Genomic DNA, 16,789 nt, shown 5'->3' with positions numbered 1-16,789 from the left:
GCCTAAAGGAGTGCAGGAAGGAAGGAAGTCAGCAGCCTGCTTGCCCAGTGGCATAGCCTCCTCCCCAGCAGCCCTCAGGTCATATGTCATTGCCGCCACACCCTCATGCTATAACATGTCAGGCTGGGCTGGAACAGAGGGGGTAGCAGCATGCCCTTACAAGACTCAGAGAGTCAAAGCCAAAAGCATCTGGGAAGGGGGCCGGCATGAGTGTCCAGAGCATGAGGCCAGGGGACCTGGAAAGGATGGGTACCAGCATAGATGGGGAGGCTTGCTGGGCCTTGCAACTGTGCCAGCTTGTACTTGGAGGATGTCGGGGAGTGGGGCACTTCAAAACATTCCTGACGCCACATGTGGAGTTGAGGTTCCCAGGAAAATGACAGAGGGAGGCACACTGGAGGGAAGCCTGCAGGTCCTGGCCCTTCTCTTACTCTGGACAAGCTTCCTCCTGTCTCGCCCAGCCACATAGAGTAACTGCTATCTCTGGAGTCAGCCGAGGGCCTCCCAGCCGCCTCGGGGCAGCGTTGCCTAGTGTTGGGGCTAACAAGTGAGTACCAGCTGGGGACTTAGGGGAGCACACCTTCCACCAGCTGCCCAGGGATGGAGCTTTCCTAGATGCTTGGCCAGTGGTGTTGGTTGAGATGACAGTGATGCACAAGTTCACAGCAGGCAGACAGGTGTGGTACAGCACTTCCAGCAGCCACACCCCCACGCCCCCTCCCCAAGATCTCTGTGGACAAAGCAATGTTGTCTCAGCTCTGAGGAGAAAGTGACAGCCCCTCTCCTGGGTCGCAGAGGTGTTTGGTTGCTCCCTTGTGAGCCCTGGATCTGTATTAGAGGAGCAGGAAGGAGCCATCACCCATCTAGGCAGTACCCAGAAAGCATGAGATGGCAGGGGCAGAACCACAGCCACAAGGCTCTGGGACGTCCTGATAGGTATGGCACCCCAGTTGGGGCCAACAGTCTACTGCTGCCAAGAGAGACCCTTCCTGAATAGCACATGACAACACACACACCTAGCCACTTACCTCCTGCCATTTCCTGGGTCATTGCCAGCCCCACACCAGGGGCTTCTTACTGATAGGACACAGACATGGACCCAAGTCCAGGTTAGCACAGGAGAGCCTTCACAGACCCTAGTCAGGTTCTCTTCCCCCCCCCCCCCCCCACCTCTCTGCCTTGTCCCCAGGCACTTTCCAGGCCATTGTCTCATGATGAATAGCACTTTAATATGGATATTAAAAAATATGGGCAAATGTGTAATGCTTGCAAGCTGTGTTCCATTATTGACGCTATGCTTGAAAGCCAAGCAGGCAGCTCAAGCCAGGCTGGGACTCAGCAGAGAAGTGATGACGCAGCAGCCCTGCAAGGCAGCCATCTGCCAGGCCTCCACTGGGCAGGCACAGGCACATAAGAGGCCGAGTGATGAGGACAAACTCAGGCTCAGAAAGCTGACTTCTGGCTCGAAAATCTCCATTTTTCCTCCCCATTATGTGTGTAACCGGCAGCAAGGGTCTCCCTGAATCTCAAACTACTCTACTCTGAAAACTTAAAATAAAATAAAATAAAATAAAATAAAATAAAAGACCTTGCTCAAAGTACAGGGCTAGGCACTTGGAAGCTGTTGCTGCCAGTGTAGTCCTGTGAGGGGATCTGGGCTCATCCCTCCCCTACTTCCTGACAGAGGAGATATGCACATCCTGACTTAAAGCTTGCTCTTCTTCCTCCCTCTCTCCCCCTCTCTCCCTCTGTTCTTCTCTCCCTCTCTCCCCCTCTCCCCTGCTGTATGCAAGCTTGCCTACTGTCCTCTTTAGTTCCTAGGGCAGTACCTTAATGTGATGAACACTCTGGACTAGACAGGAGCTGCTCTCCTTGCCCTGACCTGGCCTGTACTGTCCCTGCTACTCCTGTCCCCTTGTGTCTTTCTGACACAGTGGCCCCACCTCGCTTCCTTCCCCTTGTCACAAGTCCTAGCTGAAGGGCTAGAAACACTCACCCCAGCCGGAGCCTTGGGGTGTTGTCAGATGTCCAGAGCATCAGGGGGCTCTAAGTCAGGCCTTGGCAGGAGTGTCCCACTATTCCTTTCTAGGGACCTGCTCCCAGCTTCCCGCTCCCCAAAGTTGCCTTTCACAAGGGAAACTCCTGGTGAGGAGCTGGTGAGGTTGAGCATTGGTAGTGCCTCCCAGAGGGTCATGTGGTTAAAAAAAAAAAAAAAGAGTTGGTCCCCCGGGCTGTCGCTGGGAATATGCCCTAGGAGGGGACTGTGGGGCATCATTCTCTCTCTGGTTCCTAGCTTCTGAGGGAAGAGTTTTGCCCCACCCTGTGCTCCCAACCTAGGAGGCCCAGAGCCAGGGAGCCTCCAGAGCCATGAGCTTCAGGTGCTCATTACAGTAGCAAAGCAAGAGGGCGCCATGTTCTGTGTGTTCTTGCCTGCCCTTCAGCCTGGCATGGAAGTGTGTGCTCTGCAGTCTTCTAGGATAGTTTGGCCTCCCTGGGGGAATCAGGAGACAAGCATGGCAGCCCTAGGGTGGCTCACTTGGCGTAGGGGTAAGTTTAAGTCTAGATGACTGTTGTCTGCCAACCAGAACATCTAAAGTTTGTAGTAACTTGCCAGTGGGTGAGCAGAGACGTTCCAGAAGTAGGAACACTGGTACCTGCAGGCCTGTCCATGAGCCTTTTAATTCTTTTTCCTTTTTGTGTGTGTATGTGTGCGTGTGTTAATATGTGGGTGTGTATATGTGTGCATATGTATGTTGAGGTCCAAGGTTGCTGTTGGGGATTGTCCTCAATAGCTCTTCCATCATAGTCATTAAGGCAGGGTCTCTCATGAGCTTGCGGATATGCTAGTCTGGCCAAGTTGCTCTTAGGATCTCACATCCACCTTCTGAGGCTGGCTGTCACACCCACTCAACATTTACATGCATTTGGGGGGATTCAAATTCAGGTCCTTGCACTTGCATGCATAGCGAACACTGTAGCCGCTGGGCCATTTCCCCAGCCTCTGTACACAAAGCCCTTGAACAAAATGAGCAAGGATGTGCATGCAGTAACATCGAACCATGGTAACGGAGCAACTGCTGCACATCAGGCTCTCTTAGGTTGAGGCACTTGAGGGTCACAGTCAAGTAAAAACTTTGCCTTTGTAGCTCATATTCTACAGTGAGAGACAAGACCCTAGCTAAAGCGCAGCCATGGTGACCTGCTCTTAAAGGTTGGCAGGGAGAGAAGACACATCAGACCCAGGCTTCCCCAGGGTGCTAGGTGGACATGAGACCTCGGTGGCCAGAAGACAAGCCCAGAGGATAAAGAGGCTAAGGTGTCCTAGCAAAGGACGTCAAGCTGAGGTGTGCTTAGCAGCAGGAGCTGGACTTCACAGTAGATGAGGCTCTAAGGAGCGGAGGGGCCAGACTGGGGAGCTGGAGAGAGTGTGGGCTCAGTTCAGTTCAGTTCATACTGCTTTCACAGAAGACCCAGGCCAGGCATCTCACAACCATCTGAAACTGCAACTCCAGGGGGATCTGAGGTCCCCAGTCTCCATGGGTACCTGAACAAAGACACAGACCCATAATAAAAAAATTATAGAAATAAATATTCTTAAAGTAAATACTTTTTTTTAATGAGCAGGAAGTCAGACTGAGAGTTGTCTTGGGATTGAACCAGCAGGGCATGGCTAGCTTTTCCCTTAGACAGTGCTAGTCCAAAGGAGATGATGCTCAGGTGGGAGATGCTCAAAGGCAAAGCCCTGAGCCTGTGGCTGGACCAGAATGAGGGGCTGGTGACTGTGAAGCTGGGTGGACAGTATAATGGTGTTTACTACCACAGGAAGGTGACTCTGCAGGGACACCAAGAGTCACACTGTGGCCCCTGTGAAGCTCAAAGTGCTTGGGCGACATCCACAAGGACTGTCCCAGGGCAAGGTGAGGCACATGTGGAAGTCACTGACTCTAGGCCACTTTGAAAATCTTCATGGGACTCACAAAGACCAGAGAGAAGGGGATGTGGCACAGTCGGGTGAGGTAGGGAGGAGCCAGTGGCAAAGAGATTATTTCCAGAAACTCTACCACCCTGACCTATAGCACTGTCAGCATTCCCCCGGTTCTCTGGGGCAGCAGGAGACCATGGTGCCTGCCTGCTTCTTCTCAGCCTTATCTGCCCCTCCAAACCATCCCTAACCCATCAGCACCTTGGGCTCCGGCTGCTGCAAGTCCCAGCCAGGCTGACCCGGGGGTACTTGGAAAGTGCTGCCTGGCAGCCATTCAGCTGCTGGCCTGCCTCTGTCATGGAGACGGTAGCAGCTGCGGGCCACGGACACTTGTGACCAGTTGTCAGTATTCCCTTCCTCCCTGGCCTGCCCTTTCTGAATATTTCTGTCCCACAGCCTTGGAGACGGGCAGGAAGCACTGTCTGAGCTCTACAGAAGGGCTCCCACCTGCCTGCTGACTGTCATCTGTACTGTGGAGGCTCTTGTCCCCGCATGTCATGCACCAAACAGTGGCCACCTCACATGAGGTGTTTTCCCACCTCCTTTCTGGTTCTTCTCCCATTTTAGACAGATATTACCCCCAATTTAATAGTTAAAGAAATTGCTGTGCAGAGATACTGGGGTCACATGGCTGGGTTTGACCTACCCACATAGAAGTGGCCTTTACCACCTGGGTGGGTGAGATTCATTAACCCCTTGTTCATGGGTGCTCCGTCCTCCCAGCCCCAGGCCCACTCCCAACACGCCCAGACCTCATTTGGCTGTCTTTCTCCGTCTCTTGCCTGCTGGTTCCGTTGGAGCGAGGCTAGAGATATTTGCGCTTCAAGCTTTGGCCTCTCCATTACCAAATCCTCATGGGCTGAGGGTATAGCAGAATTGCCTTAAGCCTAGCTGCAAAGCTGTGGCTGGTGTTCATAGTGAAGCAAAAAGCCCAGCCATGATGATTCCCATACAAGAATAGCCTGGTTTCAAACATGTTGCCTCAAAGCATGGTTCGTGCAATTTGGCGCACAATACCTTGAAACCTCTACCTTTTATGTGGTCTGTGGTGCTGCTTCCCTGGGACAGGCAAAGCAGAAGACATCAGCCCCAGACCAGAGACCGTGAGGACAAGGTACCTTGGACCACTAGTCCCAATCCAACAGGAAGCACGCACACTCACCTGCTCGCTAGCCCTTTGCCCACTCCTGCTCTCTCTGTTGCTTCGACTGCCCCAGAGACCCTGGGAAGGCTGCTTTTCCTCATTCTCTAGGCTCCTCTCTGTTAGAGCCCAGGCCTTACCCCAGGCCTCTTAGAAAAAGAAGTATGTGGGTGCCAGGGGAGCCAGGCACCACCGTGGTCCGGGGGCTTCCCCTCCCTGGCTTGGCATAGGGTCAGTGTGGCACAGTGCTGCTGGGCCTAGAAACCTGCACACATCCCTCCAGGTAAAGCTACAGCTGAACTGCACAGACACTCTGACCCCACGGGGCTTCCATGACTTGTGTGTGGAGACATTCTGAGATGAAGATGAAGTCCAGAGAGAAGTAATGTCCAAGAGGGGCAGAGACACCTTGGCATGGGGAGGCGTTGGTGGTATATGTGGGAGACAGACATGATACAATGTATAGATTTGTTGATAGATGTAAAATCCCAGGAAGGTACCCTAGTGCATTCCTGGTAGCCAGAGGCCTGACTGTCTTGTGAGGGAAGAGGGGCACAAGTAGACTTTGTGTGTCATAGATTCTGAGTCATTGGGAAGTTAAGAGCTAGGCCTCCTATGCGCTGATGGTCCTGTGCCCATATGCCCTCCAGCACCGAGGCCCCCTACAGCCATAATAAAGAGCAGATTCCTCCAGGACCCTGAAAAGCCTTCGGAGTATAACCTTTCCCGGCTTGTTTTCCAGGCAGCTCTGCCTCCTACTGAATGCAGAGAACATCTTCCATTCCATGGCAGACATCCTGCTCTGGGAAGAGGACCTCAAGTTCGCGTCCACCATGGTGCACACCCTCAATACCATCCTGCTCACCTCCACTGAGCTCTTCCAGCTGAGAAACCAGCTCAAGGACCTGAAGACACTGGTACTCCCCTCCGGCCCCAGAGTTAGGCTTGTAGGGGCACAGGACCCCACTCGCTCCTCAGCTGGTCCCAGGAGACCCACAGAAGGAGCTGGGAGTCTTCCCTGCCCAGGGCCAGGTCATATGCTCTTCCCAGTTCCTGCCCCATCAGTCACTATCCCTTTGGCAACAGGCTCTGCTGGTTCTGGGATACTCTGCTCAGCAAAGTCCCCTTCTTGTGGTAAAAATTGAAATGCTGCTGGAAAACAAAGGGTTAACTGTTCTCTTTGCGTTCCTCCTTGCTCTGGCCTCTCTCCCACAGCTGGACACATCTGTCATCAGCCACAGTATCTCATTGCTTCCTGTCCCAAGCTTTGGGTAAGGATGCCCAAAGGTTGGTCAGAAAAGCAGAGAGACACTGCAGGCCTGAGAGACATGCAACTCACAGGCCCATGTGGTCTGACCAAGACACTGGGCTTCCCTCAGCTTACAGGGACCAGTGTCATGGGTGCATGAGTACCAGGGATTCATGTCCCGGTGTGGGTTTGGATCACTTTCCCTCTGCCCCCTGCCCAGCATGACTCTACCTCGACCCCTCCCTGGGAGTCTCAAGGACATTTAAGCCCATGTCTGTAAGGACATCTGAGGCCAAGTGGCTTGGAATGATCCAGGCCACAGCCCTACTTTCCTCCTGTGGTTATTTGCAGACATTTGCAGAGACCTTAAGAATTTTCCTCAGGCTCAGGGGCTCCCTACGTGTGGGCTCATCTGCAGGACTGCTTTCCTGTTACACTGAAAGCGTGATGTGGGCTACCAAGGTAGGGGAAGATGGGCTTTGAGGATAGAGAGTGGAGCCTGGTCCCAAAGGAAACGTCTTCCCAGGCCCCAGCTCTGGGACCACAGAGTTCTGAGAGACAATTACCATCATTTTGCCAGTGGCAGAAATGCCAGCTTACAAAGGGTAGGCTCACTTTTGACTAGGCCCTTGCTGCCACTACCACGTGGCTCTGTGAGGCCAGGAGGTAATGACAGGGTCTGAGGAGCTGTCAGCATTTCCTTTGTGACAGCTCGTTCCCAGCTGGGCTGCCAAACACAGCCCATTGCTGAGCTGGCACGCCAGCTGCCCCCAAGAGCCCCATGTCACAGCCCCTTGAGGTTCTTCCTCCCTTAGGTCCTGTGTACCCAGTGACATGAAGCCAAAACTTGTAACTGCTATACCGCTCTCCCAGGAAAGCCAGAACCTCTTCTGCTGCCTGTACCGCTCCTGGTGCCACAACCCAGTCACCACCGTGTCGCTCTGCTTCCTCACCCAGAACTACCGGCATGCCTATGACCTCATCCAGAAGTTGTATCCTGTTGATGTCATTCAGTTCCCCCAGTGAGGGCCAGGGATGGCCCTGCTGCCACTTTCCCATACTTGGCTTCCAGGCCTTGGGACATCCCCTAGGAGTGCTGTGTGGAGCGGTGTATTCAGGAAGGAGCTGTTATCAGTAAACAGGGCCCTTTAGACCTGAAGGGGAGCTAGGTCTGGAAAAACTCAGGAGTGGAGACAGCAGAGTGAGTTGAGCCCCACCTCCTGCCTCAGAGAAGAACCAGGCACGCAGTTCCCTGTGTCTCCTGCTAGCCCTAGTTTTTTTGAATGGAAAAGGCCTGGGTACAAGAACATGCTGAGGAGGGCTACAGGGCTGGCTCACATGTTGAGACTTTAGAAACCTCAAGAAGGGCCAAGAGCCCACCACGCATTCACAGAATGTGGGAGGACTTGCCTCACCAAAAGGCATCCATAGTCAGAACAGTGGGAATCAGAAGAGCCTCAGCTTTGCGCTTGACTTGCCACCTAGGATCAGAGCAGGGTTCAGGTAGTAAGAGTGACCTCTGCTGTGATGGGCCAGAAGCTGGGGCCGTGAAGGCTTCAGGGAAGGGCCAAGTGTTCTTGCACAGCACACTTCCACAGCCTGAGCTTGCTTTTCTTGTCACTTGTGTGACCCAGAGACCAAGAGTCTATTGGCCAGTTCCTAAGCTTCCCTGGCCTGCTAATTGACTGACCTCTCCTGTCCAGCCCTCTCCTGCCTGCCTGTAGGGCCACAGGAAGACAGCCAGCTGTGAGAGCAGAACCCAGGCACCCATGCAAAAGGGCAGCTGGGCCACATCCCAATAGAGAGACCCAAAGGCCGAGAGAATGTCGCTCATGTGCTGAATCCCACTTGGAAAGAGCCAGGCCATGCACTGGGCAACCTAAGTATGGTGAGGGAGACTTTGGATTCTGAGCCCAAGCCCCAGGGTCTGTCCTTTGCCACTCCTTGGGCAAAGATACTTCCAGTAAGGAGACTTTCCTTGACTGACCACCCAGCGGGGACCTGGAAGTCACCGTGGATTTCCTCACAGAGGTGGACAAACTGGTGCAGCTGATTGAGTGCCCCATCTTTACATGTAAGATGTGTCTCTAACAGGGCCATATGCCTGCCATGGCCTTCAGCTGGCCTGGAGGGGGAGGGGGAGGTATGGAGCCGAGTTCACATACCACTCCTGACTGAACGTGGAGAGGAAAATGAGGGCAGTGACCCCAAGAGTGTTCTAGAATGTCAAGACTATAATATTAAATAGCTGGATGCAGTGGCTCACACCTATAATCCCAACACTCAGAGAGGCAGAGGCAGGCAGATCACTGTGAATCTGAGGCCAGCCTGGTCTACAAAGCAAGTCCAGGACAGCCAAGGCAGTTACACAGAGAAACCCTATCTGGAAAAAAAAAATGTAATATTAGAGATGGTAGTAATTGGTGATAAGCGGCCAACTGGAGTGGGATGGGGTATATGGCATCAGACCTTAGTTTTATCCATTTCCTCAAAATGGGTCACATACACATAGGCCAGTACTGACATGAAACCCTTCAGAATATTAAAACCAGACCCTGCCCTGGGGCTGTCCCTAGCTGCCCCTCCCCAGCCTGCTGCCTCCGCCCTGACTCTCACGGGCTCTAGGCACCCCTTATAGGTACTCCTGCTTACCCAGGAGCTGTTCCCTCTCCTCTCCTGAGGGAGAGGTGGCATGTGCCAGGAGCCAGTAGGCAAGAGCTGTCTGGTGAGTAACACCAGGCTGAATGTGCAAAAGCGGCTGGCTGGGCGAGCACAGCTCTTGGCACCTCCACACATGCAGCACCTGCTCCCCAAAGGGGGCAGCACTCCGAATAACACGCATGTGTTTACAGTGTGACACAGAAGCCAGAGGCATCCCTGGCTGTAGCCACCTTCCTGGCCTAGGTGGCCATCCCAGCCTTTAGCTCCTTGGCAGCATCTCTGGCCTGAGTGATCAGCCTTTACTCCTGGGACCCAAAAGCAAATTCAGGGGCTCAAGATTCCTCCTCCCCAGCTCCCTCACATTTAAAGGACCAGCTGTTTCAAGCAGCAGGTGCTGCAGTGACTCAGACCCTGGAAACAGCAGAGCAGATGGAGACCCTCCTCCCAACCTGTCCAAAGCATGCCCTGCCTAGGGTACAGGGCTCACCTACAGGCAGGTCTAGGCTAATCAAGAGGAAGCCTTAAGCCGCTCATCCTCAAAGATGCAAGGCAAGTCTAGTCTCCTTGAGGGCCAAAGACAAAAGAGAACTAGAAGCAGCTTCAAGCTCCTCCAAAGCTGTGTACATGGTAAAAGGATTTTCTAACCAGGCGACGGTGGCACATGCCTTTAATCTCAGCATTCAGGAGGCAGAGACAGACAGATCTCTGTGGGTTTGAGGCCAGCCTGGTCTACAGATTGAATTCCAGGCCAGCCAGACTACACAGAGAAACCTTGTCCTAAACAACAAGACAAAACAAAAACAAAAAACATTTCCCTGTGCACACACCTTGCAGATCAACTCTTCTGTAATCTTAACGGGTTTCTCCCAACTCCCCCAGCTAGCTGAGCATCCCAGCTGAGCATCCTCCAGTGCTATTTGGTCCTCATACAGCCTGAGCTAGCATTCAGTCTCAGAGGGCCTGGGCTTCTGAGCTCCCAGCTCTGAGTCAGGGCTCCCACAGCCCTTAGCTTTGATTAGTTTGCTTGAGTGGCTCATAGAACGCCAGGAAACACATTTACTGCTTCTCTTAGAGGGCACTACAGTGAGAACAGAGGGAGAGGAGCGTGCCTCTCTCATAGCCCACTCCTTGGTGGTTGTGGGAGCTTCTTTTTTGTTGGTTTGGTTTGGTTTGGTTTTTTGAGACGAGGTTTCTCTGTGTAGCCCTGGCTGTCCTGGAACTCGATCTCTAGACCAGACTAGCCTTGAACTCAGAGATCTGCCTGCCTCTGCCTCTCGATTGCTGGGATTGAAGGCCACCACTGCCCAGCAGGGACCTTCGTTGTTTAAGCATGGTTGGTTTACTTCGGCCATTGTTATCAGCTCAGCCTTCTACTGCTCACTGGCATGAAGGGCTTCTTGTTTGAGAGACGCTGAGGCCTGCAGGAGTTCTGTGCCGGGGGCTTGGGTGACTCTCAGATGTGTGCTACAGTGCATAGCTGTATAACTTCCGCCTCTTGGGATAAAAGGAGGTACTAAGAGGCCACCCAATCCCCTGCTACCCAGCACCAGGGCCTGGCTGCTCAGGCTCCCAGCATCCTCCCAGACAGACTCCTTGCCCAACCCCTACTGGGAGGCAAGACCACTCTCTCTGGAGCAGTCTGGCTCCACTCTCTGGAAGGTGTCTACAAATAATGTCTGCCAAGGTTTAAGGTGTGGGCAGAGCAGTGCTACTACTGAGGCCCCGGAGGGAAAGGAGGTCCCCTCTCCAGTCTGTCTCTTAACAGGCCTTAGATAGGCTGTAGCCACCTTGAGGTGCAGCTGGCCACCAGCAGATCCAGAGTCCTAGTGTTGACAGAGATGCTAGGCTGAGAGCAAGAGTGCCAGGCCTTGCAGAGGGGGATGGTAAGTGGCTGTATCCAAGTCGGATATCCAGATCACCTCCCAGACATGCGGGGCTGTGGTGTGCGCCTCACTACACACAAAGGCATTTTCCCATCCTGCCCTCCCTTAGCAAAGCCCTAATCCACTCTTTCTCTCCAGCTCACCCTATTTATAGCTCACGTGCTGGCACGTGCAGAGCCAACTGGGGACTCTGTTACTCTACAAGCCCCCACCCCCACCCCCCAACCCTCATTACAAGGAAGCAGCTGAGCCTAGGGGAGGTGGGCTTAGCCCAGCAGCAGGTTTGGGAATCTTAGTCTGAGAGGGCTGCTAGATAGGTCAGTCAAATGGTAGGTAGGGAGAAATTAGGTCATGGAAAGGGCTAAAATTCTCTGAGAGAAGGGGCCCCAGGCCTGGCTGGCTGTGGAGGAGCCAGTTTAACGCTAAGGCAGGTGTGTCCCAGCCTAGCAGTGCTAGCTCCAGGATGCTTCCAGTCCCCTCCCAGGCAGGCGGAGGCAGGGGACCTGGCCTAGTGTGTTCCAGAGCAGGGCCAAGATCCCTGACCCTGACTTCTGCCCTGCAGATCTGCGCCTGCAGCTGCTGGACGTGAAGAACAACCCGTACCTGATCAAGGCCCTGTACGGTCTTCTCATGCTGCTGCCCCAGAGCAGCGCCTTCCAGCTGCTCTCTCACCGGCTCCAGTGTGTGCCCAACCCTGAGCTACTGCAGACTGAGTGAGTGTGGGCCCAGGGCACTGCCCTCTGCCTCCAGGCCTATTCCATGGGAGATCCAAGGGACTTGCTGAGGTGCCCTGCTCCTGTCCCTTACCCTTTTGTCATTTCAACCCCGTCCACGCCACAACTACCTTCTTTTGTCTTCAAAGCCACAGCCAATCCCAAGATGGGAGGTTCCGCAAGTGTCTATGGGGTAGAAATATATAGCCATGCTTTCCCAAGCAGGTTGGGGCAGCTCAGAGAGACCAGGCCTCAGTTTGAGACCTGTGCCCAGGAGAAGCCTCTAGTGAGAGAAGAAGCTCCAGGGATGGAGAGTAAGTGTGTCCAGAGAGGCAGATAGAGCCCAGGCTTGGGCACCTCACAGGCTTGGGTGCCTTGCCATTCTGAGATGGCCAAACTTGGCCCTCCGAGAGCCTCAGCATCAGCAGGCCCTCCCAGCACCATTGCAGAAACAGGGAGCAAGGATGTACCTGGGCTACCCTGCTAGGGTCCTGCTCTCAGAAAGAACATGTCTGAGCGGCCCAGCCTGGCATCCTCTGGCCAGGGGGGTCCAAGCTCCCACCCTGAACCCTCTGCTGGCCCTGGCCCCACAGCCTGTTGGGCTGTGTCTATATTTGGTAACCCTTGGAGGCTTTGCCTCATCCACAGGCATTTGGCATCGGAGATGGAAAATTTCACTTGTCAGGTCACCATGGAAACAAGCAGAGCCACTGAGAAGATTTACGCTGAATGGAGTGCACCCAGCTTGCATCAGCTGCCCTGTGTGTCTAGAATTCCCTCCTAGGCCATTGGAGCCACTCAGCAGGCCTGGCGCCTGGCTGCAGAGAAGGCCTCAGGCGTTTGCCCTCAGGGTAGCTGCAGCCAGCCTCAGGATAGGCCTGCTGCTTTCAGGTCTCTGGTGGCCATGTGTCTTCCAGACCAGCCGGATAGGTTGTCCTGCCTGCTGTGCACTCCACCATCCCCTTGCCCCTTTCCCAGTCAGCCTTGTGCTGTGTCTCATCAGCTCTGAGTGTCAACCGAGCGAACCATGTGAAACATTTGGTGTGCCCAGTTTACCCGGGATTCAGGGGAGCCACTGCGAGGTTGGGCTGGTGTCTGGATCTGTCCTAGTTGGAGTGTCCCCGCCTCTGGGAGTAGAGAGATCTTGAGGTGGCAACACCTCCTCCCCAGCCTGACCTCTCCAGTGACCCTACCAGTGTCCAGGTAGGAAGGGAGAAGGCAGCAGGAAGGGCACTGCCCCGGGGGGAGGCCTCAAGCCAGGCCACAAACCCTAGCCCTTCTCAGAGCCCCTTTCTTAGGGTTCTGCTGACAATATCGTTTCTGGGGAGGGGAGAGAAGGCTGTCCAAGGCAAGGCAAGATAAATCCCCAGAGAGAAACTAGGTAAAAGGGTTTCCTAAGGGAAATCTTGAATCAAAGGAGTGAGACCTCTGCGTAGAGGACTCTTACATGGGTCAGTGAATGGTTTCAGGCCTAAGATAGGGTCTGGCCCAAGTTCTCCCTAGCTCTGCTGTGTGTCCTCAGGCAAATTCCATACCCTCTCTGGGCTCCCAGTTTCTTGGTAGTTGCACATGTGGGCCAAATGGACAGGAGATATTGAGGTATTCCCAGCCTTATAGCTTTTGCAGGGACCAGGGAAGATACAGGCATGGAAACAGTGGGTGGGAAGGGACCTCAGACAGCTGGAGGAGGAGTCAGGTTGCAGGGTTGAGGGGCAGAGGGGCAGTTCACACTCTGGAAAGGGGCTGTGGGCAGCCCCAGCCCAGGGTGGGGCAGGCAGATGGCAGACAGCTGGGGGGTTGGGGACCATGGGCCACTCAGGTTCTATAACCATCCTCAGTGAGGCAAGAGGGGTTCTCTGAAAGGAAAGCTAGTGGCAGATACATGGGCAGAACAGCAGAGGAGAGTGTCAGCTCCACCCTGCAGGCCAGATGCTGCTGTCACCCAGTACCTGAGGGCTGTGGGGAAGAAGGCATCCCATCGTGATGGGTAAGGAGATGCTTGTAATCCCAGCACTGGCAGAATCAGAGTTCAAAGGAGTATAGAGGCCAGCCTTAGGTGCATGAGAAGCTGTCCTAAGCAAGCACCAAGGCTGCTCATGATGGCTAGAAAGGATCTCCCTACGAGATAGGCCAGGACAGCTCACCACTCTGAGGTCCCAGAAAGCAAGGTACAGCTGCTTGCCCAGCCCCCACTCTGGGTATCTGTTCTAGTTTGCCTTCTATTGCCATGACAAAACACTAACCAAAAGCAACTTGAGAAGAAAAGAGTTTATTTCAGGTCTGGAAAAGGGTTTGGCCCAAGTTCTCCATAGCTCTGCTGTGTAGCCTCAGGCAAATTCAATACCCTCTCTGGGCCCCTAGTTTCTTGGTAGTCGTACATGTGGCCTAAATGGACAGGATGTGTTGGGGTATTCCCAGGCTTCTAGCTTTTGCAGGGACCAGGGAACAGTCCATCACTAAGGGACGTCAGGGCAGGAACTGAAGCAGAGACCACAGAGGAAAGTGGCTTACTTGTTTGCTCTGCATGGTTTGCTCAGTTTGCCTGCTTATACAACACAGGACCACCTGCCCATGGGTAACACCACCCACATCAGTCATTAATCAAGGAATGCCCCCAGAGACATGCCTACAGGCCAGTCTAATGGAGGCAGTTCCTCCACTGAGGTTCTATACTCCCAAGTTACAATAGTTTGTGTCAAGTTGACAAAACTAAGGAAAGCATCCCTCAACCCATCATATTAGTCCGTCTCTGGACCTTTGGCTCCAGGTTTGCTAAGGGTGTTGTCAGGACAGCATGTAAATTCTTGAGCACCCCACCCCCATCCCAGGGTCATCTCTGTAGCCTTGATTCCCCCCCCCCATCCCAAATTAAATAGCTTGGGTAACAGCCACATCCTGGACCTAGGGCTACAAGCTCTAAGTCTCTCAGCCCCATTAGGAGTCTGTCAGTGGTACCTCTACCAATAGCTGCTGGGCCAGAGAGACCCCTCCCCCCATTCCCAGAAGCCCCCAAATGACAACCAAGTGGGCATCACCAGGCCACTTTTACTCTTCAAGCAACAGCGATCAAGCCCTGGCTCAGGAGGCAGTGGCTTAAGGCCCAGGAAAACACAGGCCACAGGTGCTGTCGAAGATGTGTCCTCCAAAGAGAGGAAAGGGGAGCAGTGTGGGCTAGGGTGTGGGGGGTAGACTCAAGTCCCCAAAGTCACATCTGGGAGCAGGGCCTGAAGCTGGGCAGGCCACAGCAGTACCGTCACTCTTCAGCCATTGGTTTTCCTCACCTGGCCAACCTCCCTGGGGAAGGTGCCATTGTTGTGCTGTTGTGTTTCCCCACTCTGGACAGAGCAGCCAGGGGCACCAGGCCTTGGGGTGCCTGCTTTCAGGGTGGCAGAGCTATGTGTAGCTGCCCACCTCATACCTGAGCTGGGGCTGGATGCCAGGCAAGTTTCTGTGATGTCCTGTCGAGAAGGAACATGACACCCATGCCATGACGTATCTCCTCTGGCAGCCTCTTTTACATGCTAAGAAATGGAGTTGGATGGCCAAGGTCAAATGTCTAGGCCAGGCCCGCCTAGCCTATTTCCTCAGCTGCCATCAGCACCAGCCATGCTGGGGCCTCTTCACCACCTCAAAGGACCTGCGGAGTCTGCTTAGCTGAGTGGGCCACAGTTCTCATGAAACCCTTTGCCAGAGACTCTGAGCCAGTAAGCCAGAGTGGGGGCCGGGGAGCAAAACATGAGGATATGCTAGAGGGACCATTAGGAGTGGGACGGGGACCCAAGTGGCAAGCTAATCACAGTTGACGTGAGGCAACATGGTTGGTACAACAAACAGTTGGAAGACCGTGTGCACTATAGATACACTGCTGTACAAAACAGCTAAGGAGACCAGTAGCAACAGGAATGCAGGTGCATCAGCATGCCCAGTGCTGACAGAAGCTCTCTTCTCTGGGGACAGGTAGTAACTGCAGGTCTTGGGACCCAATGCCCTGCCAAGTTGCAGGTCCAGCAGAGAGACTTCAGTGATCCCAGCTGTCTGCAGCCCAAGCCATACCACAGAGAAAGGGCTGGGCTGCTGCCTCCCCCTTCTCCTCAGACCCTGTTCCAGGCCCCAGCTGGCTTCCTGGCTGGCTGCTAGCCCTGGCTTTCACCCCAAAGGGAGCCACTGGTAAACAGGAAATGCTTCCCCATGCAATGCCTGCTCTGGGCGCCATCAACAGCCCACAGGCTGAGAGATATCCAAGCAGCGGTTGGCTGGTGGTTCCCACCAGCTGCAGGAGAGGGGGTGGACATGGGACCCCAAGCACAATGGGTGTGGCTGCTGGGAAGATGGTGCTGGGCAGGGACACAGACACCCAGAGGTTGAATCCCACCAGTACTGCCATGATGCAAACACTGCCTCTGTTCTGTGCATCTTCCCAGAGACGGTCTGAAAGCCACTCCCAAGTCCCAGAAAGGGGACTCCCCCAGCATTGACTACACAGAGCTACTGCAGCACTTTGAAAAAGTCCAGAAACAGCACCTGGAAGTAAGACATCAGCGCAGCGGGCGTGGGGACCACCTGGACCGCCGAGCTGTGCTCTGATGTGCCTGGCATGAGGAAGGGCCCAGGTGGCCCATGCAGCACTCAGGGTCTCCAGGGTGAGGCCACAGGAGCCTGAGAACCTGCCTCAGGCAGGGCTGGACCTGACCACCAGCCCAGGGTAGGGAGGGGGGCAGTCTGCTCTGTCAGCCTCAGCTCCTCCCAGCAGAGCACCTGGACCCCAGCACTGTCAACTACACCCTGGCTTGGGACCGATGGATTCCCTCCTGAGTTGGACCACAGCCTCAGAATCCAGAAGCACCTTTTCTAATCCCCCTGAGAGAAGAGCTTGACCTTGGCCCCGGAGCACTGGCCTAGTATATATGCATATGTACATCTGTGTGGATAAGGTGCACAGGCCAGTACAAAGACCCTTTTTCAGAACGATGTTTATCCCTGTCCTCCCCCCAATAAATGACAGAATCCTTAACCAAACCTGCCTGCTCCTTTTCTCCTAGCCTGATGCTGCAGCTGTCCTGGAAAGCTGGCTTCATTCTGGGCCCTGATGGGGTTGTGGGTCCAGGACCCAGCTCTTCCCAGGACCAGTACCTTCCTCTTGGCCTTACCCCCTATTCCTTA

The 16,789-nt window shown here is 54.3% G+C and overlaps 1 protein-coding gene across 1 annotated transcript in view; it reads left to right on the top strand.

Annotated features, from left to right (window-relative positions):
- The window catches only part of VAC14 (VAC14 component of PIKFYVE complex), a 107,717-nt gene extending 91,072 nt beyond the window's left edge, over window positions 1-16,645 (top strand). The window contains exons 15-19 of the mRNA XM_084756664.1: window positions 5,866-6,040; window positions 7,246-7,364; window positions 8,367-8,446; window positions 11,479-11,629; window positions 16,051-16,645. Coding sequence (XP_084612790.1) covers window positions 5,866-6,040; window positions 7,246-7,364; window positions 8,367-8,446; window positions 11,479-11,629; window positions 16,051-16,213 — 688 coding nt within the window. The 3' untranslated portion in view covers window positions 16,214-16,645. The remainder of the gene's footprint in view (window positions 1-5,865; window positions 6,041-7,245; window positions 7,365-8,366; window positions 8,447-11,478; window positions 11,630-16,050) is intronic.
- The last annotated feature ends 144 nt before the right edge of the window (window positions 16,646-16,789 follow it).

This window comes from Acomys minous (assembly GCF_964271855.1).
Source record: "Acomys minous genome assembly, chromosome: 14".
In the NCBI taxonomy this organism is placed as follows: domain Eukaryota; kingdom Metazoa; phylum Chordata; class Mammalia; order Rodentia; family Muridae; genus Acomys; species Acomys minous.
The sequence above is the reverse complement of the archived record's forward strand: the minus strand, read 5'-3'. Positions and strand labels throughout refer to the sequence as shown.